This window comes from Aspergillus neoniger (genome assembly GCF_003184625.1).
Source record: "Aspergillus neoniger CBS 115656 unplaced genomic scaffold BO87scaffold_48, whole genome shotgun sequence".
Classification (NCBI taxonomy): domain Eukaryota; kingdom Fungi; phylum Ascomycota; class Eurotiomycetes; order Eurotiales; family Aspergillaceae; genus Aspergillus; species Aspergillus neoniger.
Genome location: NW_020291176.1, coordinates 122,230 through 141,852, shown reverse-complemented (window position 1 = coordinate 141,852; position 19,623 = coordinate 122,230). Strand labels below are relative to the sequence as shown.

Below are 19,623 nucleotides of genomic sequence, written 5' to 3'. Positions count from 1 at the left end.
CATATGGAGCAGAAGAAGAGGAGGAAGAAGAAGAAAAGTGGCCATCCGATTTTGGGTAAATTTTTTTTGTTGCCTCGTACAGCAAGTCATGGCCGAGGCTGCCTCCGCCCTTTTTTAGGGTGGTGTTTCGCACTTGAATTTCGATACAGCTACTAGCTGATAAGCTGCCGATGGAACCATGCCGTTTTCGAATGGTCCACTTAATGAAACTGTAATCGTCTTGGCTTTTCCCTGCGATGCCAAGATAATGGACTCGAGGGGAGCTGAAGGAAAGGGAAAGCGTAGGGAGAAAGAACATTAAAGAAAAGACTAGAAAGGTTTGGGGGCGCGTGCTGCTGATTGACTCGACTAGCATGAAAAGATAAGTGAAGGATAACGGCTACTACACCACCATCTTTTACTACTATACTAGCACTCTATATCAATTTCTTATACGAAATACGATGAACCGAACCCCCATTCATTCTCTTCACCATAATAGCCCAGAGACACACACCGGAATTCAAAAGCGAGAGATACGAGAATTGGAGTGATTTGGCAAGAAGCCCATCCCGTGATTTGTGTGCTCGTCTACGCTAGTTAATTAGGATGAGTTCGGGGCCGATCGGCGCCATACGGAGTTGTGGAGATAGTGACACAATTATCGGTTGTCACTCCTTCTTTTTCCCTGGCCATCATGGGTCCTTTTTCAGGTTGAGGATGTGGGAACTGGGAACTTCTCGGCTGAGTGTGGGGGGTACAAGATTTGCTTTGTTTGTGTAAGTACTGCTGCTTCTGCTGCTTCTGCTGCTTCTTGCTGCTGCTGCTGCTGTGGCCACGGCCCACTTTGCCTAGAACAACCCTTCTCCTGTGGGTGGGTGTCAGGCACGGTCGATGGAAGCACCCGACCCGACCTTGAAGGGTGCTTTCATCGGCCTTCCTTACAGCCATCATGTGCGACATGTCTGATATATGCATGACTTTGATAATACTGATATCAGATCTACTACCTGAGAAACTCCAGCCAGCCTGCTTCTTTGAGTCATAGAAAACAGATCTGTCAACATTGCCTATTTCTTTCGAGCTTTTGTTACTTTTTTGGTTTGTTTTTATTTCTTTTCTTTTCCTCCTCTTTTCCCCTACTTTTCATGGATGATCCCTCGTAAGCTAATTACCTTACCGACCGGGTCCCTCACTCTCTCACACAGAGACAAAGAGAGTCCTTCCAAATCGGGCTTCCCCGTTGTCTCTCAATCAATTCTCAATTCTCTCTCGCTCCAGACTCGTCCGTCCCGGATCGTCATCCCCGAGCCCCGCCGCGTCTTCTTCGACTAGGCTACTTGTCTTGTGCTTTGCTACTAAAACTTCCTCAGACTTAAAACAGAAAAAAGGCGCCCCCAAACATACCACCGTGCTCAACCCAGGATGGATCCTCCCAAGACAATAAATGGGTCGGCTAGTCTTTTGACAGTGGCGGATTCAAATCCGCGGCAACTAGTGGGTTTGAGGATGTCAGTCAGGCCCGGCCTGAAGGAGGCTGACGAATTTACTCCAGATCGTTCCTTCAGCGGTACTTGCTTCGGAGTGAGATCGCAGTTCGGTCGCCAAGAGAGCAACAGGCCCTGCTATGATTCGTCCCCTCGTTTACTTGCCAAATGATGGTAATCCTTCACGGATCTTCAGCCCGCCCCTCCTTCTTCGCCGAGAGGTTGAATAATGAACACTTACTATTAACTATGACTGAATGCCAACCGAAGGGGTTATAATAGGTTGTGGTAATGATGCCGTCAACGTGGACGGCTGCTGACCTTTTTCTTCTGGAAGAATAAGAAAAAAACGATGTAATCATTACCGAAGTAGGCTAAGCAACTTAGGTCTCAGCTTATATGGCAGGGTCTTTAATCTATTTTGGCCTGCTGGGTTTTATACAATACCCCATAGTTGTGCCGTGTCGCCAGTCGCAAATCGAGGATGGAAATGCTACTACGTACCGATCAAGAAGTGGGTGGGATAGGAAAAATAAAAAAAAGGCAACAAAGTAAATAAGAAAACAGGCTACATACCCTGTCTTTTGGGGATTCATTACATACATTCAAATCATCGCGCAAAGTACTACGTCGTAACCGACAGATGAGATCATCTGGAAATTCAAGTATCGAACAAGGAGGGGGCAGGCGATCGTCTCACGGCTGCAGAGGATGTGTTGGCAAAGGTCTGCAGATTGTTATCTGGACCGCGCGGTTCTGTTCGGGATGATTTTTATCGTCGACAGGAACGGCAAATAATCACTAAAAGGTAAGTACCTCGATTACCTAGTTTGGTTACCCGTGGTTTACTTCTTCAAAGTGGACCATCATCTCTAAAACTTAGTATTAAGAATGAAATTATTATTGAAAACGGCCGACCGAGCGATTACATTGAAGGAAAATAAGAAATTCAGAAGGATCGAGGATACTAATGATGGCGGTTGTGGTGGTGGTGGCCTCACGCAGTCAGTCAGTCAGTCATGGCTAATCCCTTAAGCTAGGTTGGGGCCATCCATCCCATGGCCCTCCTCTTTAGTAGTAAATAAGTAGTTGGTTAGTTAGGCTCTTTGTGTACTTTTCCCTATTCCAGCATTTGTTCTCTGCGTGTCCGTTTACCTTTTTTTTCTGTTACTTACTTCTTTATTAATATTAGATTATTTTTAAATTTTTTGAAATTTCTCCCATTCCAATTTCCACCCCCTCCCTTTTTTTCCCCCCCGGTACTAAGGCTCGGACCCACACACATCGTGTCTCCCGCTTGGCTGTCAGGTCGCCTGTCCTTCAGCAATGGCCCTGCGCAATCTGAGACCATAAGAGCCAGACAGCGTTAGAGCCTCGATCCTATTCGTAAACCCGTCCCGACACAACGGTACGCTAGCAAAGCCACTGCAGGTTGGGTTGCTGACTCTATTCCGCGCCCAATAGACGCGGCCCATTATGGCCTTTCTGTTGGCTTGCTTCGCCGGCTTCCTTTCCCCCCCTCTCCCTCCTTGCCCTCCCTCAGGCTGGCTCTGGCTTCCACTTCCCCCCCCTTCTTCTTCTTCCTCTCATTCACTGACTGCTCATTCCGTTTTTTTCTTCTCCAAATCCTCACCTGCTGATGGATGATGATGATGGTCTTGCACGAATCCTGCAGTGATCCTTTTACCTATCCATATTTTCTTTTTCTATTCTTCTGCTTATTTTTTTTTTTCTTGTCGGGTTTCATTACTTTTTCCTTTTCCGTTTACTTTGCGAGGTGAGGTGTAGAAATCGAATGAAGGATTGTTCCATATGCCAACTAGCGTCCCCGAAAAAAAAAATAACAATAATTATAAACAAATTAAAAATAAAGAAAATCAGTAGGAGAGAGAAAAGATTGACCTTGCTTCCTGCTAACTAAGGATCTTCCCACCGACAAGTCAAGTAAAGTCAGTCAGTCAAGTCAGTCACATTTTTAGTCTTGCGTGACTCCCGTATAATCCCGTTGCGTTCGTTCGTTTCTTTTCCATAACCTACACCACTACCATACTACACAACCCCCCCTTTTTTCTGTATCATTATTTATTTCTCCGAGTAAATAAAAAAAGAAAAAAAGAAAAAGGTAAGGTTGGCAACCACGCTCTAGTGATTAGATTGGGCTAGCCGTTCGAATTAATCATTCATGACTGACAGATAACTACGTAGATAGATAGATAGTAGTAGGGGAAAAAAATAAAACGAAACTAGTAAGTAAAGTAACCCGAACACAACCGGATTCATTCCAAATGAATCAATCGCTATTGACATCTTTCAGAGAGCGAGCGAGCGAGCGACGTATGGGTCTCGAACATGTCCATCTCTCCAGAGATAGTAGTAAGGTAATTTAATTTAGTCTAAGTAAATACTATCTCTCTATCTATACTAGGAGAGTAAGAAAAAGAGACTGGAGTCATACTCAAAACAGAGAAAGTAAGAGAGAAAGAGAGGCTCGGAGCGAACAGTGGACTACTAACCCACCGCAGACACAATCCTAAGCTAACCAACCTAACTAACTAGCCTCCCACGGCTCCACACACACACTCACCCCCCATCCCCAATCCCAATGTAGATAAGTACAAGATGAAGATTGCTTGTGGAGTACAGCAGCAGCAGCAAGCACAGCACACAAAACGGAACTAGCTCCGGGCCACACAAACCCACTCCCCTCTCTCCCGGTCTTCCCTCCCCCCAGCCAGCTATGGGTAGTTGAGTGGATGTTGTGTCGTCTGATGTTTTCCCGCCAGCGGCCGAAAATCAATCTGAAAAGGCTTGGAAATTGCAAAGAAAAAAAAATGAACCCTGCAATGCTTCGTTTCGGTCGACCCGTCTTGCAGCCTTGGAACGACCTATCAGGTTCGGGGAACTGAAATGACTTTTTTATTTTTTTTCCTCTTGGCCTTTTCTCATGCAATGGCAGGGCTGCATGTTGTGGGCGGCGTAAGTTATTTATTTGAGTATGTGTGATGTATTACGGCCGAATGACGGCGTTCTTCTTTTTCGAGGAATTTATTTTTCCTTTCTGATTTAGTCTTCTTTCGGGTATCCGTTTTTGATTACTACGTACTATGTTTTGTTAGATGGTGTCCAGTTAGATCAAACCAAATCCCTAAATATCTTATTTCTAATAGATAGACTCCTAGGAGGAAGGAAGGATGGAAGGAAAGGTATGTGTCTCTTAAGCTCCTCGCCGCGGGCAGATCGTGCGTCAAATATTTCCAGGTGAATTTGAACCAAAGAGAAGGCAAAACCGAGTCATTAATTACGACCGCATTAACATTTCCCTTCCTTAGTAGTTTATTAGCTTAGTACGTAGTAGTAAAAGTAGCTGCTGCGGAATGCAAATGGTGGGGAATATAAATACGAGAAAAAGCCCTTGCTGGCGTAACACTGTTACGCATAACACGGTTTGACACATTCTTCAGCAAGCAAGTCAGTCAATCGATCAGTAGGTGATCATCTATCTATCTAGAGAGTTCTGGGTAAAGGACATACTTGATTGCTCTCTCACTTCACCCACTTTAATGTACATCTTTGACAAAAGCAGTAACCAATTTGCGGTTGGCTGAGATCACTTTCATTCAGTCAGTCAGTATGTAGTAAGCCAAGAGCCTGAATAATGGCAGGTAGGGAGTTACTGAGTTGCTTACTTACCCAAACGTGGGGACTAATACATACTCAATTTAGAAGGGCTGGCTGGCTCTTTCGCCTTATGATACATACGTACCACATTTTTCCAGAACGCTTTTATTTTATTTTTTTATTTTGTGTTCAATTTTCTGATTGCTCGGTGTTAAATTTTATTATTATCGTATGGTTATTGTTTATTATTATTATATTATTATTATTCTAAATTTTATTATTGCTCCTTAGTCCGCGGCCATCCTTCCGGAATTTGTAATTATGCTGATAGGCTGGAGCGTGTGTGTGAGTGTGAGGGTGTGTCCCAGCCATACCGAGACCTGCGCGTTGGAACTAGAAACTGCATGTGCCAGAAGAAAGCAGAGTAACGAGCCCATGGTACTGGGGCAAAGGAATGGGTGAATGAATGGGGATAGTGCAGAAAGATTTGGGGGCCGATGAGGAGAATTGACATGGGGGGTAGTAGTAGTAGTGTGTGTGTGTGTGTGTGTGTGTGTGGGAGGGATTTGACTGATTGTGTACATGACGCTCATGCAGATGGCTCTTTTCGAAGGCCTGCTCCCCCTCACTCCCCGCGTGGCCAATCCTCCGCCCAGAGGTAAGGAAGAAAAGAAGAAAAAAGAGAGGGTAGGACGCGTTGTTGGCTGGCAAGTTGAGGATGGTGTCATCATCATCATCATCATCATCATCATCATCATCATCATCTTCTTCTTCTTCATATCCGTGGCAGTTGCCAAACTACTAAATAGGGTTAAGGGTAAGTACAATGATAACTTGTGCGATGTAGTGTCAGTAGTGTAGTTTGTTAGTTAGCTGGGTCGACGATTTGAATGACCCGGACCCATTAAGCTTGTCGTCAATTTGGCCCGGACCCCAAGCGATCATTATCATATCATTATTATGAGTTTGGTTTTAATTATTCTTATTATTCATCCCCAGTATATTACTATCGACGTTAACTAACTGGGTGATTTGAATTAGCAGTTAATATGCTACTCACTCTTACTCCTCGTTCTTCGTCTTTGTTCTTTGAGAACCTAATCTTGGGGGTGGTTTTATTTTAGGCAGTTTTATCAGGATCGATTCCTGTTCCCTTGGCCCTTCCTTCCTTCCGTCACTTTTCCCTTCGTCACACTTTTTTTTTCTTTTTTCTTTTTCAGAGAAGAAAAAAACTCTTATTTACGCTTTCGCTTGATTGTGGATTCTTCATTACGGCCTCATTCCACATTGACTTTTCTGATATCTAATCTGCACAGTGCACGAACTGGCCAAGCCGGAATCTGAGGGGTAAAGAAAAAGACGAAGGAGAAAGAGAGTGGAGTTGGAACCTAGATTCGAAATAAACCAGGAATGAAAACTACATCAGGAAGAAATAGATAAAAATAAAACCAGAGAATTTAAAAAAAAAATGGAAGGAAATAAAAATAAAAATAAAAAAAAGAAAATAAGAAGCCCGAATAAAAATAAGGAAAATCATAGGAAAATCCGAACCAGATCATAAATTACAGCAAGCCCCGATGAATTACCCGATCCAACGGTGACCCTCTCTAAACTAACCTCCCTCAAGCGTCCAGTCTGGCCCTGCACGTCGTCGGTCTGCCAACGTGACCCTGTCGCGATCTCCACTTGTTGAACCATCCAATCCATCGGATGCCATTCTTTCATCCAATCGTTTTCTTTTTATCCTCGCTCATCCTCTCCTGCAGTTCATCATTCTGAATGCTGAGGATCCATCTGGCGTTGAAAATAAGTGGCGAATCCTTCTGGTGCTTGACGGGTTTCCAGACGATACTATATCCTTGCATATAAGGCCTGGTTGCTGCTATTGTTTTTTGAATCTTTTCTATTTTGGTTCCTATCTTATTACTATTCACTGCTATCTATTTTGTTCATCTGGATCACCGGCCGAAATAAATACCGGTATATTATTTTACAGCCATCGCGAGTGAGGACATGCTTGCAGATGGACTAGGGTTGAAGGAACAGACGCGAGAATAAACCCCAGCAACAACAACAGGAGACTACTACCACCACTGCCACCAGTGGACGAACAACCCTCCCCTCCTACAAGGCTTTCTCCTCATTTCCAACCAATATACTACCCTCGCAGCTCCCTGCTGGCGCAGGCGCTACACATCACGACGGTCACCGTCGTGTACCCGCCGTAGGAGTGACTCTCCCCACGACCGGACAGGGGGCGCAGTCACTTCGGCCTCTATTACAGGCCAGGCAGTCCCAGAGGTTTGGTACGCTGCATGGGTTAAGAAGAACTAACAGGGACCCTTGGCCACCATTGCCCTCACTAAAAGTCCAACCGGGAGTCTCGTGCGGCGTTGGCGATGCTTTAAGGACTGGCTTGTCCTGGGAAATTAATCGGTTCAACAAAGCTTCTCATTCCTCCTTCTACCCTATCCACGTCACTTCCTCTGTCTCTCCCAAGATTTTTTGTTTTTTTCCCTCCTCGTCCTCCTCTTGCTCCCTTTCTCTTTCACCAAAGCACACACCAGTTGTAAGGTAGTGCAACTGTGTAGAAGCGCCTTCGGCCTTTGCTGAAAGAGACACACCCAACATCTGTCACATTTTTTGATTTGTTTTTTTTTTTTTTAATTTCTACTCCTTCCCTTTTTTCTTCTTAATCTCTTACTATTTTTCAAATTTCTTATTTCTTTTAAACTCCTCCCCACCCACCCCCCTTTGGTGCTGGCCTCCTCTGGTTAGTCCAACAGATTCACTGTGGGCGAGAAGTCATCGTTACTTGCATCTTCGTCAAATATACTTGGTCTCCTTTGGCGGTTGTTCCTTCCCTTCACTGGAACAACTATTTTTGTCTCCGCACTACTTCCTCCACCCTCTTACCACTAAAACATCATCTTCTCTTCCCAAGGAGAAAAAAAAAAAAAAAAAAAAAAAAAAAAAAAAAAACAAAACACCACTAAAGCGTCTATTTTATCATCGCTGTTATTACACATTTACCATGGAGACTCTTCACGAGCGGCCACAGGCAAACTACATGCCGGCTTCTCGTCAAAGCCGCATGGCCATTGATTCTCTATTGAATCCATCATCAGAGAGAGAAAGTACAAGCTCTCGGATGCATTACAGCCACCCAGGACCACAACTGTCGCCTCTATATCCTCCCAGTCCCAACCAATACTTTTATTCCCCCTACTCAGATGGCCACCACCCCTACGCAGAGAGTTCTGCATCATCCCAGGACGCAGCATTTCTTCCTTATCGACCTCGATCGGCCGAGTCATCGCCTGACGCATACTCGCGAGAGCGATATGACTCGGTTTCCAGCAGCTCCAGCAATGCTCCAGAGCGACGTCGACCTCCTCGACCGAAGTACGAGGAAGAGGAAATGTACTTCATCTGGTACCACCGCGTGGACCTCTGCCAAGAGTGGAAAGAAGTACGTGAAAGCTTCAACCAACAATTCTCTAGCCGGCAGCGCCGGGGCTTCCAGGGCATCCAATGCAAATTCTATCGCTTCATCAAAGAAAAGAAGTGCCCAACCTTGCGAGAGCAACGGCGTCTCCGTGACGGTGACTTTCTTCGTGAGGGAGCGGGTCTTGCCGCTGAATCGGGGGCCCCGCGATTCGGTGTGGTTGACTGGGTGGGGATATGGTATCCATGGATGCGTGAGTCGAAAGAGGAAGTTCTCAGAAGACGCATACCCAGGTGAAGGAGAAAATAAAAAAAAAGACGAGGGGAAAAAAGACCCTCCTTCACACACCTCCACTTCCTCACTCTTTCCTAATGACCATCCGACTCGACAATTTTGATGTCTTTGAAAATTGTCTTTATTTTTCTATTATTTTGTCTGGAAATTCTCTGATACAACTCACGGCCGTCTGAAGATACCTCTCTGTTTAATTCCTCGATTTCCCCCTTCTTCTCCTGGCCTATCCTCTTTCTATCCTCATTTCTCTTTATTTCTTTTGTCAAATTTCATTTCGCTCTTTACGTCGGCACAATTCAGCATGTTATGTTACTATTACTACTACTACTTGGGAGGCTATCTGATCTTTGCTTGCATACATGCATCTTACACACATGGCTAAGGGTGGGTTGGTTCTCATCACTTTTTTGTTTTTTAACACCTTTGAAAGGGTTGGCTACGGAAACAACAACTACTGGGACTATGGACAATCATCAATATAACCGAATTATTCTTTCTATCAATCTGTGTTGTAAGGAACAAGCGTAGAGGAACGCATGAATGAATGCGCGAATAATCACACCATGGGATTTCCCAACCGCGAATCAGGCCATACTGTAAGGAAGCCTGCCCACTCTGTTGTCATAGACTCTTTTGGCACTTATGTCCGATGGCCGAGAGGTAGTGAGTGGTACGTATGGATACGGGGGTGAGTGTGTTAGATACGGTATTTTATGTATAGTGTGTATTGTGGTTACAGATAGTGAAGTATGCTGCAACTAGAAGAGATTAGTTGTAGTGTGTTGATTCCATACTCCATATTCCACTGAAGTGACAGAGTTTGAACCATCATTTGTTTACAAGAGTAGAACCATATATCTACTTTTGCCTGAGAGAGGTTTTGTGGGGGAGATGTGGGTGTAAATGCTTTGAAGTATTGATTCAAATGCTGACTATCAGTGTAGCGAAATAAGTATAGTGCTATACCTGAGTATACCTTGATGAATATATCAGTGAGATTGGGAGACGGAATAATACACAAGTTGGAGACTGACAGAGTGTCTATCTGACTTATCTACTTATTTCCTCTGTACCTGGCTGGGCACTTGACAATCTGTCATACGTACAAGTGATATGGTAGTAGTTGAGATTATCTTTAAATAGCGCATTAAGCCATTGTGGTAGGAATACTTTACCCTCTACCTACGTATGCGAGTATAGACAAATAAGTACCATTTAATATTAATATCCGAGTGTATTATAGTAATATATGCACTACAATAATTAGTATGACTAGCATCACTACAACCCCAAGCTACCCAATCTATAGTCAAAAATAACAGAGGAGCTTTGGTCTCCACCATAGCCACATAGTGGGGGTTTCACTATAGGTCTACTATCCTCGCTTATATGGTTGATCTTATATGGGTTGACAGAACTAGGATGATAGCTAGATAGATAGCATTCACATGTTTATCTCATGACAATAGTATACTTAATGTCTAACTTATAGGATGTTATGTATACATATCCCACGTACTAACCAGCCAAGTCCGATTCTTCCTATCTGTACTCGATATTATACACCGTAATACTAATACTCCAAGCATAGTATACATACACACACCCTCATCTAGACAATACGAGAAAATAGAATCCAAAGAAAGAAAGAAAAGAAAGAAATGGAACCAACGAATCGCCGATACCCTCACCTCACCAACCCAGAATACTTACTTACTTACAATCCGAGACATGACAGGTAGACCCAGGTCGACGAAAAGAAGACGCGTGGGAAAGAAAATTCTAGTCTAGTCTGCAGACGAATTCATGCTGATCGAAGGATTTTTTTCAGATCCCGAACGTACATGAAAGTCAAACCCAAAAGTAAAGCAGGAAAGAAAATAGGAATAGGAAATGGAAAAGAGAGGTGTAACCTGACCTGGTCTAACTTAACCTATCACTCACGTACATACATAAAACCTACAAATGGTTATTCATTTAGGCGGATGGGTGGGGTGGATGGAAGGATTTCGTTGCAGATAATGAAGATTACTTACTGCATCATGTGGATGCACAGGCCATGGATGGAATTCTCGGCATGTAGAATAGTACATACAATACATCATACGTATATACATACATACGTACATACCCACTTACATGCTTACAGCTGTATAAAGGAGGGAGGGAAAAGAGGAATCGATCAGGTGGGTTGGACAAGATGGAGGTGTTGGGCGTGGATGAGTGGTTGGCTTGTTTTGGTTGTGCATGTATGTCTTACTAGGTTTTTCAACGTTTCTTTTTTTCTTATTTTTAGTTTTTTCGTGATATTATTAATTATTTTAATTTATTTTTCTTCTATTCTTCTTCGCTTCTAATTTCAATCCCGAAAGATGAGCATGACTAGTACTCCGTATAATACGATTGTTCAGAGAAAAGTTAGAAGGTTCTATCTATCGTATTATCGGATGACAGGGCGAATGATATCGGCTTGAGGATTGTTTGAAGGATTTGGACCCCGCATTACTTCGGTCCGTTAGAATCTTATTTTGGAGTCTGTGTGTTAAGGGTCGTGGGGGGGTTTAGAAGTAGTAAAACTGAAGGAGGAGGGGTGGTGGTGGTGAGATCAGCTTAATCTGCTGCTCTCGTGGTTCTTACTTCGTTGGGAATGGGAGGGGGGAAAAGGGAAGCCGAGATGCTGAAGGATCGATCATTTTTCTCCCCGGAGGAAGGGAAGGAAAGGGAAAGGAAAGAAGGAAGGAAGAATACACCACTGCAATTCTGAAACGGTCCTTACTGGCCGGAGACATCGGTCGACTTGGCTTACGGCCTAGTCCTGTCGTCGCGGCCCAGCTCATCCTGCAGCAGCAATGCGGATGCAGATTATGACGGCTGCTGATCTTGCGGTGAATCAGGGCCCTACGTCGATGACTTCATGGACGGCAAAAGAGGTCAGTCGGGTCGAGTCGATTCGAGCCCAGCCTCATCGAGGAGCTCGTCGTCCTCGTCGATTGCCAGCAATAAACATGGCTTTAAAGTACCATACATACGATGAATTCCTCAACCCAAACAAGGCGTGAGTTCTGCAGACGCAGCCACCCGAGCTAGTCTCGCTGCCTCGTTGTTCGGTCAGCCATGCCCCCATTCCCTGCTCACTTGCTTCCTGATTGATGGCTTGTGCGTGTCTCCCTCTGTGTGCGTGTGTGTCACCGTAATCCCTCCGATCACCAGCTCTCGTCGTCTGAATCCACGTGCGACCGAAACCCGAATCCACTACGATGGCGCCCCTCACTGGCTGAGTCGTCAAAGTCGAACTCCTCGTCATCAGACCGAGCGTACGTCCGGTATTTGTTGTAGATAGCCGTTGGATCATCCTCTTCATCATCCCACGACAATTCCTCATCTGGATAGTCATTTGCGGGATTATTTTCAGCTGCCCGGGATCACCCGTGGTGTTAGCCTTGTCTGCAGAAGGTCCTGCCAAAATTGCGATCGACTGCTTACCGTTCGAATCTGCATCCTCGCTATCCCACCGTTCCTCGTCCTCATCGTCTTCGACAAAGTTCTCCCAGTACTCCTCATCCTCCTGCGTGATGACGATAACTCCAATGTCTTGGCGATTCGCATCAATGCCATGCTGCCGCAACCAAGCCTCTTGGTCCGCATCCAAACCAACTAATGGGTCCGTAAGCAGTCCAGTGTCTGGAAGTGGCTTCCGTATGTACGTGTCGTAGACGTACTCCCCGTCGCTCTCGTCCTCTTCAGGCCCCGCGGACAGAGTGTTCGCCGCCTCTTCAACTTTCTCAACTGGCCCTTGCATCACTTGTGCGTCCGAGGCTCCCGCACGATGCTTATTGGGCGTGCGCGGTTGGAATTTCAACGGAGGCTTGGGCATCACCGAATGAGGTCGAGACGGTCTCGAAAACTGCGACCCCGATCGCTGCGTGTAGTCTGTTTCGGTGGCCGTCACATCCATTTCTGAGTCCAGCTCCAGAGCCACTTTCTCCAGTTCCCTTGCCAATCGTTCCGACTCATTCTCCCAATTACTCTGATGGGCCGCCTCAGCTTCTCTGTCCAGCACCTGTGAGATATGCTGCTTCGCAGCCGAGATCGCGCTCTTACGCTCCTCTCTCCATTTCTTCTCCGCCTGGTTCACCACCGGCCGCTTCCTCGGCCGTTCGGGCTCGGATGCCAGAGCGCCCGCAACCGTCATGCTTGCCTGTTCATCCACCTGAGCAGCAGCATCAGCAACCATCGACGCTTGTCTCGAATGCGGCGTGCGCCTCAGTTTCTCTACGAGCACCGCGACCGCGCCATCTTTGCGTTTCTGGACACCACCGCCTGTGCTACGGAGCGGGCTCATTGGCGTAGTGGATCTAGATATCTGGAACCGGCGTAGAGATTGCGTCCGTCCCGGCGAGGAAGCCAGGCTTCCTCTCTCACTGGATGCAGATGACGCTACCTTTCTAGCGGCATCGATTCCACTAGAAGCTGGAACAGCAGATGGGGTTCCCGGCTGGCTTTCTGTAGGCGTTGAAAGCAAGGCTTTTCTCAATTTCTCCTCATTTTCTTTCCGAGCGTTCGCCAGGCGACGTTCCTCGCGGAACTCTGCCCCAGGAGACGTGGCTCTTACCAAGGGGACAGTTGCTCCTGCACCAGCAACGCGGTTGGTCACGCCCCCAGTAGTTGGATAGACGGTGTTGCTCACCGACCGCGGAGTAAGCACTATTCTCCGCGCTGCTGAGAAAGAAGAGGGGCTAGACGAGCTGTCTTCATGGCTATTGCCACTGATCTGAACTCTTTGAAAAACAAAGTCCGTGAATCGACGCTTAGTCTGATGCAGCTCTGACTGAATGTCTGGAAATTGCATTAGCGTTGGCAACTTGGTAAAATGATCAAAGGCAGACGGGAACTGCTAGTGATATTCTGCAGTTGAGGGGCTTCGTCACTAAAAGAAGGGCCGCTCATGCAACGAATCAAGGGAGTCTTACATAAAGTCTCGACCGGCTCCTCTTCTCTGCGACGCTTGATATTAATTTGTTCTGGAGGCAAAGACATTGTGCTTCAATAGAGGTGTGAAGCGGCCTTTACCGTGTCGTCAAAGAACGGTGGTGATGAAGGACCTCGAGGTGGTGGTGAAATGAAATGATGGTGATCGCAGCGGCTTCGTTTGGTTCCATGGTACATCTTCATCCGGCCTAGCGCGACCGAGCGGGTATATGCTCACGTGATCGCAGTGTTGACGCATTACCCAATGCGGTAGCTGCTACTCCGTACAATCTAGTACTACAGTTCTATTGGGAGTATTTTGATATTGTGACCACATGTCTGTCATTTCTTATGCACTGAGCACTCTTCTTCTCGTCTTTCTTATGTTCCTTGCTGGCGGATCCACTATTATCATCCTGGATCAATTACCTCCGCCGCTATATAAACCCTTGTCGTAATCAAAATGCAACAGGGGAGCTCTATGCTCGGGATTAGTTCCGTTGAATGGCATCACATATGCAAATAAGCAGCCTGAGACATCAACAGACCCCACCGAAACCGGTTTAGGATCTGGCTGCGATCTCACCCGCCTTCGTAGCCAACTGGAGATCAGAAACGGCAAAATGGCCAAAAAAAAAAAGCAGAATCAAAGTATGGAAATGACAAGAAAGAAAGGCAAAAGAAGATGAAGAAGATCATGCCCAGCTAGCAATACATAGGATGGTATAGGAATAAAGGAATATTAAAATCGGTAAGAGGGGGTTGCCGGAGAAAGGAAATTTGCACAATTAAAAGAAAGAGAGAAAAACCAAAGTGAAGTGAAATGAAACCAATACAATGAAAGAAATCGGAATGGAGACATCGAAGGAATTAGCCAAGTGGCAAAGCAATATAGATGGAACAGAATGCAGAAGAAGAATGGCTATGCTCATCAAGTGGAATAGCGGGCATCACCCTTGCAGCGGCAGGGTGCAATTATTTGGCTCCAATCTCCTCCTCAGCCCAGCCGGGCAGCGAACTCTCGTTCTGGATGGCCAATCCGAAGCCGGCATGGCTGAGACCGCCTAGAGCAGAGGTGAAGCTTGAAAAGCTGCTTTGCGGCTGATGAGCAATTCCGGAACGGGGAGGCTGGCTCGAAACAGACCCGAAAGGCTCCTGAGAAAACGAAGGCAAACTCACAGCCCGGGAATGTTGCGCCCGTGGCACATTCAGGCTGCTGGTGCTAGCGGTAGCATGGTGGCCGGGGCCCGTAGAGCCGTTGGTTACATTCAAGAATCCGTTGGTCGACGGCTTGTGTTGGTGCAACGGGGCCTCGATGCTGCCGTTGGAAAGCTCACCAGTGCTCGCGCCATTGTAGAGCGACTGCTGTTGTGGCGGTTGAGGCTGGGACTGGAGACCAGCTAAGGTCATGGGGTCATTCAGCCGGTTTTCCTGCTCCTGAGCTTGCTGGGCGGACATTTGGTTGAGGTACATCGTCAAAGGATTGTTTGCACCGACATTCAGAATGCCAGACGGGGATGAGACGGTCTGCAGGGGATGCCTGTGATGCTGACCATTCTGAGAACCCGTAGACCCTGGAGCAGGAGACAGCGCAGGATGAGTCGGGCTAGAGCCCGAGCCGGATTGGCTTAGGTTCTGCTGGAAGCCATTCAAGGCTGGAGAAGGTGACTGAGGTCCCTCAAACCCGGACCCATTACGACCCTGCGGACCTCCATTACCAGCTTGACGCGGGGGGTTTCCGCAGCGATCCTTCCCAAAGTTGATCTTGAATCGCTTGTATTCGTCGCGGTTCCGCATCCCTTCAATCGCCTTGATGGCATTGGCGATGTTGGTGAAATTGACAAATGCGCAGCTCTTTTCACGAAGCGTGTTGACGAGCTCGATCTCTCCATATTCGGAGAAATCTTGGCGAAGGCGCTCCTCCGACCAGGTCTCATCAAGATTACCGACATAGACATTACGAGAAGCACCGCCACTCACGGCCAGGGCGATAGCGGGCGGAAGAGGACCGGAATGCTTACCCCAGCCAATCTTCAGACGACGGTTATGAATCATGAGGCCCTGCAGGTTGCTCAGGGCGTAGAATGATGCAGCTGACGTAGGATCAATGAAAGTGACAAAGCAGATATGCTTATCGGGAATGTAGCGAATATGATGCAGCAAACCACCACGTACAACGTTGCAAATCTCCTCGATAGTCGTTTCGGGGTGAATGTTGCCCAAATAGATGGTCCGGTTGCCCAAGTTGTTGACTCCGCCGGCTGTGGTGGCCACAGCTGCGGCGGCCACAGATTGCTGAGCGAGTGCGTTGGTGATCAAATCACGGTCCGCCGAATTGAGGATGTGTGCATAACCAGGGGCAATACCCAGGAACTGAGCTGCATTTTGCTGCTGTGTTTTGGAGACATAAGCGCACCGATCTTTGCCGTAGAATACGCGCCTGGGTGCCTGCCACTTAGCCTCCTGAGGAAGTTGAGAAACAGCCTTCATCGCGTTGCTGATGGACAAGAAGTGGACGAATCCAATCGCCTTCTCCTTGACGATCTTGACGGTATCGATAGGCCCGAATTTTCCTAGCTCCTCCCGCAGTTCCTCTTCTGTCATGTCCTCCGACAGGTTGCCCAGGTATACGTTCCGCGATGCGCCGGACTGCTGCACAGCCAAAGCGACCGAAGTAGGCACCTGAGAGGGTTTGCCCCAACCCACCTTGATGTCATTCCCCTTGATGGCAAGCTTCTTCAAGATTGCATCCGAGTGAAAGTGGGTTGCGGAGTTGCTGTCCAGGAAGGAGATGAAAGCACAGTTCTTGTCAGGAAGCAAACGAACCGACTCGATTTGACCGCTTCGAACATGGTTCAAGATCTCTTCTGCGGAGGTTTCTGCCGGGATGTTGCCTAGGTATACGGTTCGGCTCGTACCCGAAAGCAAGCCAGGGGTCACCGAGGCAGCGGGACTTCCGTATCCTGCGTTGCCCAGCGGCCCCATCCCACCAACAGGAGACTGAGGAGCTCCCAGCATTTGAGAATTACCTATACCATCCGTCGACATCATACTAGAATATAGGCCAGCATTCTGCGAGGGCTGGGTTGGACTTCCGAGCTGATGGTGACTCTGATGATTCTGGGCATGTGATGAGGCATTCGTCTGAGGAAAGCCGCCGAAATTGGCGAATTGAGGCGAGGCGAATGCAGAAGGAGTACCCGGCTGAAAGGGGCTACCAAGCAGCAGCTGAGAAGGTAGCAGGGGAGTGAAGTTCATGTCAAACGCGGCGCCAGAGGCGGCCATGTTGTCCGAGACGGGAGCAGAGGTATTAATCGCAGGGATATTGGCTCGACGAGCGTTCCGGTCCGTTAGGCCCTGCAGGGGAATGTTGTTGGAGGCGTATGCTCCGTGAGAGAAGCCGGTGCTGTCCGCGTTGAGGTGGGAAAACTTGGAAGGGATCAGACGACTCGGAATGCTTGCATCGGAGGTTTGCATGGCGAGGGAAGGGAGCGAGTAGGACACAATTGTCCCCCTGATAAAGGAAAACGGAATAAGGTGAGTTCGTGGTCGATGGAAATTAACGATATCACTTAGTCAAGGGGGAGAGGACGTACTAGGCAATCAATACGGTAGGAATGGCCAGGAGAGAGGGAAAAAAGGCCGGGCCCGATGATCACCCCCGAAAAGAGAAGGGGGAAAATAAGGAAGAAAACAGAGACCTGGAGAGGCCAGAATGAGGGTAACCAAACTGAGAAAGAAGAGCAGAAAGGACGGCAAAGAGCACGGAGCAGAAAGACTGCCAATAAAGACGTGTCTAGAAGGGATCCCGCTAGTCAATTGGAATGTGCATGGGCAATGAGTGGTTGAGTTGGTGGAAACGGAGACAAACCTGCGCTGGTTTGGTTGCTTTAGGGGGGCTTTGCGGGTGAGGAGGCCGAGAGACTAAAGCAAGAGTGATGTTGTGCTCCGACTGAGATCCAACCGAGATTAGAATGAGAGGACAAAGATAAAAGATAAAAATAATGATAAAATAAAGGTGGCCCTGTCAAATGAGAGTACGGAGTACTGGAGAGGGAGAACGCCCCAGACCTGCCAGAGTGCCAGGTTGTAGCGGACCCAAATGTTGACAAAGAAGGTATCCAAAGGCCGCCGACAGTCAAACTGAAAAGGGATAAGTGGTAACAGTAGACGAAGAGTAAAAGGAAAGCAAAGGGAAAGAGAGAAAGTAATTGCAAAGAACAATTAAACTAAAAGGTTACAGCCGCCAGTACAAGTTAAGCGGAAAAGAAGGGTGAGGGAAAAAGAGGGCCCCTGGTAGGGGAAAAAGGGGGGCGCGTGTTTGAGGGACACAGGCGCGATAAATAGTGAGGAGAAAATAAAGATAATAATGAATGAATGATATCCGCGAGGACAGAACAAGAACAACACCCTCCGATTCTTCTCCTCTTGCGTTTCCCAAACTATCTTATAGAAATGCAAGTAAACAGTAATCAAACAAATGAAAGCTTATCAGAATATTATCATCAACAACTCAAGTAATTAAAACAAAATCACAATCGAACCAAGGGAACTGTTGTGGGAGAACCAACAATCCCAGATAGTAAAGAACGCGAGGAACTAGCCAAAAAGAGACAGACTGGTACAGGGTCAGGTAAGCAAGGAATGGGCCGAGACAGAGCAGCAAGTATGTAATCGATGTATCAAAGGGGGAGGAAAAGCAGGTGGGTAAAAAAGGGGATTTGCGGCAGAGGGATTCCTCAACCAGTCAATGCTCCATGGTGAACTTGAACCATCATTGTGACTGCGGGAAAAGTCCCAATGGATAATTATAGTAATAGCGTAATCAATTCTTGTGGAGTGAAAGGTTTTAGCAGATCCATACTTTTGAGGCAAAAGATGGGGAAATGGTCTCCATCCAACCATCTGTCATCCGTCGCATGAGCAGCACTAAGCAGCGGCTTTCCCACTCTGAAGCATGCTGCGCTTCCACGCTGATTGAAGCGCTTTGATCTGCTATCAATCGATCTCAGAATGGGTGGTATCAAGTAGCCTGCCCAAAGCAACCGCTCCTGGTTCGTGTTCAGACGATGGCCGACTAACAAGTTTCGGAGACAGCGTAATTTCGGCCAAGGCAGATGCTGAGAAATCTATAATTCGTTCTATCGCCCTGCAGCAGCGGTATCAGCGCCTCCAGGAGTTATGCCATCCCCTGAGATGCATCAGTTGGGTCTTTGCTTTTCCCACATTGCGATCGGTCATTCTGATCATAAATGATTGATCAATCCGCGGAAGTGCCAGAATTCGGGGCTAACAGGAGACTTTCAACCAGCCACAGCGTCTACGAACGATCTGTGTTGGTGGGGTGTCCTGGTCAGCGGCTCTTGGTCCTGACGGACTATGTGTTGATCCGATCCGGCTGCAGAACAATAGGGTCTTGGCGCCTTAGGCCTACCTTCCATGGCGGGCATTTTTGCAAATGGCCAGTACCATACTTCGTACAGTTATAACCCTTTCACTAATCCGTACAGAGTTAATACCCATAGGATTGCTGGTTGAGAAGACAAGAAACAGCTTTAAAAGATATGACATGGCAATTGAGATATTTAAAACGGTAGCGCTTCCTGTCTCTATCGGCGTGAGGGGCCTTATCTTAGACATCGTTCGATGTGTCTTCTTCTTAGGACTACTTCATCCCAAGCATAAAACCCTCGATTTTGCTCATGATTAATAGATCCGGTGCATAATGGCTACTACATCGTCCGGACGTAAGATTATCCCGGGTCTCCAAGTGGTTAGATAAGGTAGTATCCGTGCTGTGCGGCAGAGTGTATGCCTTATTGATGCCTG

General features: G+C 47.1%; 7 protein-coding genes across 7 annotated transcripts; 5 read left to right on the top strand and 2 right to left on the bottom strand.

Moving 5' to 3' along the window:
• The first annotated feature begins 321 nt into the window (after window positions 1-321).
• On the top strand, window positions 322-1,683 carry BO87DRAFT_180648 (uncharacterized protein). The gene is made up of 4 exons (XM_025618405.1): window positions 322-758; window positions 1,004-1,080; window positions 1,161-1,476; window positions 1,535-1,683. Exons 1-3 carry the CDS (start codon window positions 589-591, stop codon window positions 1,424-1,426), a joined length of 513 nt encoding a protein of 170 aa, XP_025474992.1. The 5' UTR covers window positions 322-588; the 3' UTR covers window positions 1,427-1,476; window positions 1,535-1,683.
• A 2,690-nt stretch (window positions 1,684-4,373) lies between these two features.
• Window positions 4,374-6,107, top strand: BO87DRAFT_390975 (uncharacterized protein; the record flags this gene model as incomplete). The annotated part of the gene is made up of 8 exons (XM_025624953.1): window positions 4,374-4,442; window positions 4,638-4,669; window positions 4,928-4,950; window positions 5,050-5,094; window positions 5,376-5,425; window positions 5,682-5,742; window positions 5,894-5,901; window positions 6,084-6,107. The coding sequence occupies 8 exons, from the start codon at window positions 4,374-4,376 to the stop codon at window positions 6,105-6,107; spliced, it is 312 nt and encodes a 103-aa protein (XP_025474991.1).
• Window positions 6,108-8,048: 1,941 nt separating this feature from the next.
• BO87DRAFT_344675 (uncharacterized protein) lies at window positions 8,049-9,327 on the top strand. The gene has a single exon (XM_025620832.1). It carries the CDS (start codon window positions 8,119-8,121, stop codon window positions 8,827-8,829), a length of 711 nt encoding a protein of 236 aa, XP_025474990.1. The 5' UTR covers window positions 8,049-8,118; the 3' UTR covers window positions 8,830-9,327.
• On the top strand, window positions 8,982-9,415 carry BO87DRAFT_180623 (uncharacterized protein). The gene has a single exon (XM_025618404.1). It carries the CDS (start codon window positions 9,133-9,135, stop codon window positions 9,352-9,354), a length of 222 nt encoding a protein of 73 aa, XP_025474989.1. The 5' UTR covers window positions 8,982-9,132; the 3' UTR covers window positions 9,355-9,415.
• A 2,614-nt stretch (window positions 9,416-12,029) lies between these two features.
• BO87DRAFT_410498 (Iwr1 domain-containing protein) lies at window positions 12,030-13,935 on the bottom strand (the record flags this gene model as incomplete). Its single annotated transcript, XM_025626337.1, has 3 exons — window positions 13,797-13,935; window positions 12,310-13,662; window positions 12,030-12,238 (listed from the first exon to the last, which is right to left on the bottom strand). Exons 1-3 carry the CDS (start codon window positions 13,861-13,863, stop codon window positions 12,030-12,032), a joined length of 1,629 nt encoding a protein of 542 aa, XP_025474988.1. The 5' UTR covers window positions 13,864-13,935.
• An 834-nt stretch (window positions 13,936-14,769) lies between these two features.
• Window positions 14,770-17,271, bottom strand: BO87DRAFT_319635 (putative differentiation regulator (Nrd1); the record flags this gene model as incomplete). The annotated part of the gene is made up of 1 exon (XM_025619862.1): window positions 14,770-17,271. One exon carries the CDS (start codon window positions 17,269-17,271, stop codon window positions 14,770-14,772), a length of 2,502 nt encoding a protein of 833 aa, XP_025474987.1.
• A 353-nt stretch (window positions 17,272-17,624) lies between these two features.
• Window positions 17,625-19,504, top strand: BO87DRAFT_401285 (uncharacterized protein; the record flags this gene model as incomplete). Its single annotated transcript, XM_025625595.1, has 7 exons — window positions 17,625-17,678; window positions 17,833-17,911; window positions 18,359-18,460; window positions 18,861-19,030; window positions 19,091-19,177; window positions 19,261-19,298; window positions 19,417-19,504. The coding sequence occupies 7 exons, from the start codon at window positions 17,625-17,627 to the stop codon at window positions 19,502-19,504; spliced, it is 618 nt and encodes a 205-aa protein (XP_025474986.1).
• Between the last annotated feature and the right edge of the window lie 119 nt (window positions 19,505-19,623).

Excerpts from the sequence above, each read along its gene's own strand:
- BO87DRAFT_180648 (XM_025618405.1), top strand. The coding sequence starts at position 589 with ATGAGTTCGGGGCCGATCGGCGCCATACGGAGTTGTGGAGATAGTGAC. Across the intron at positions 759-1,003 it reads ACAAGATTTGCTTTGTTTGT|CCAGCCTGCTTCTTTGAGTC; the intron begins GTAAGTACTGCT and ends GAGAAACTCCAG. Across the intron at positions 1,081-1,160 it reads GAGCTTTTGTTACTTTTTTG|GACCGGGTCCCTCACTCTCT; the intron begins GTTTGTTTTTAT and ends AATTACCTTACC.
- BO87DRAFT_344675 (XM_025620832.1), top strand. The coding sequence starts at position 8,119 with ATGGAGACTCTTCACGAGCGGCCACAGGCAAACTACATGCCGGCTTCT.
- BO87DRAFT_180623 (XM_025618404.1), top strand. The coding sequence starts at position 9,133 with ATGTTACTATTACTACTACTACTTGGGAGGCTATCTGATCTTTGCTTG.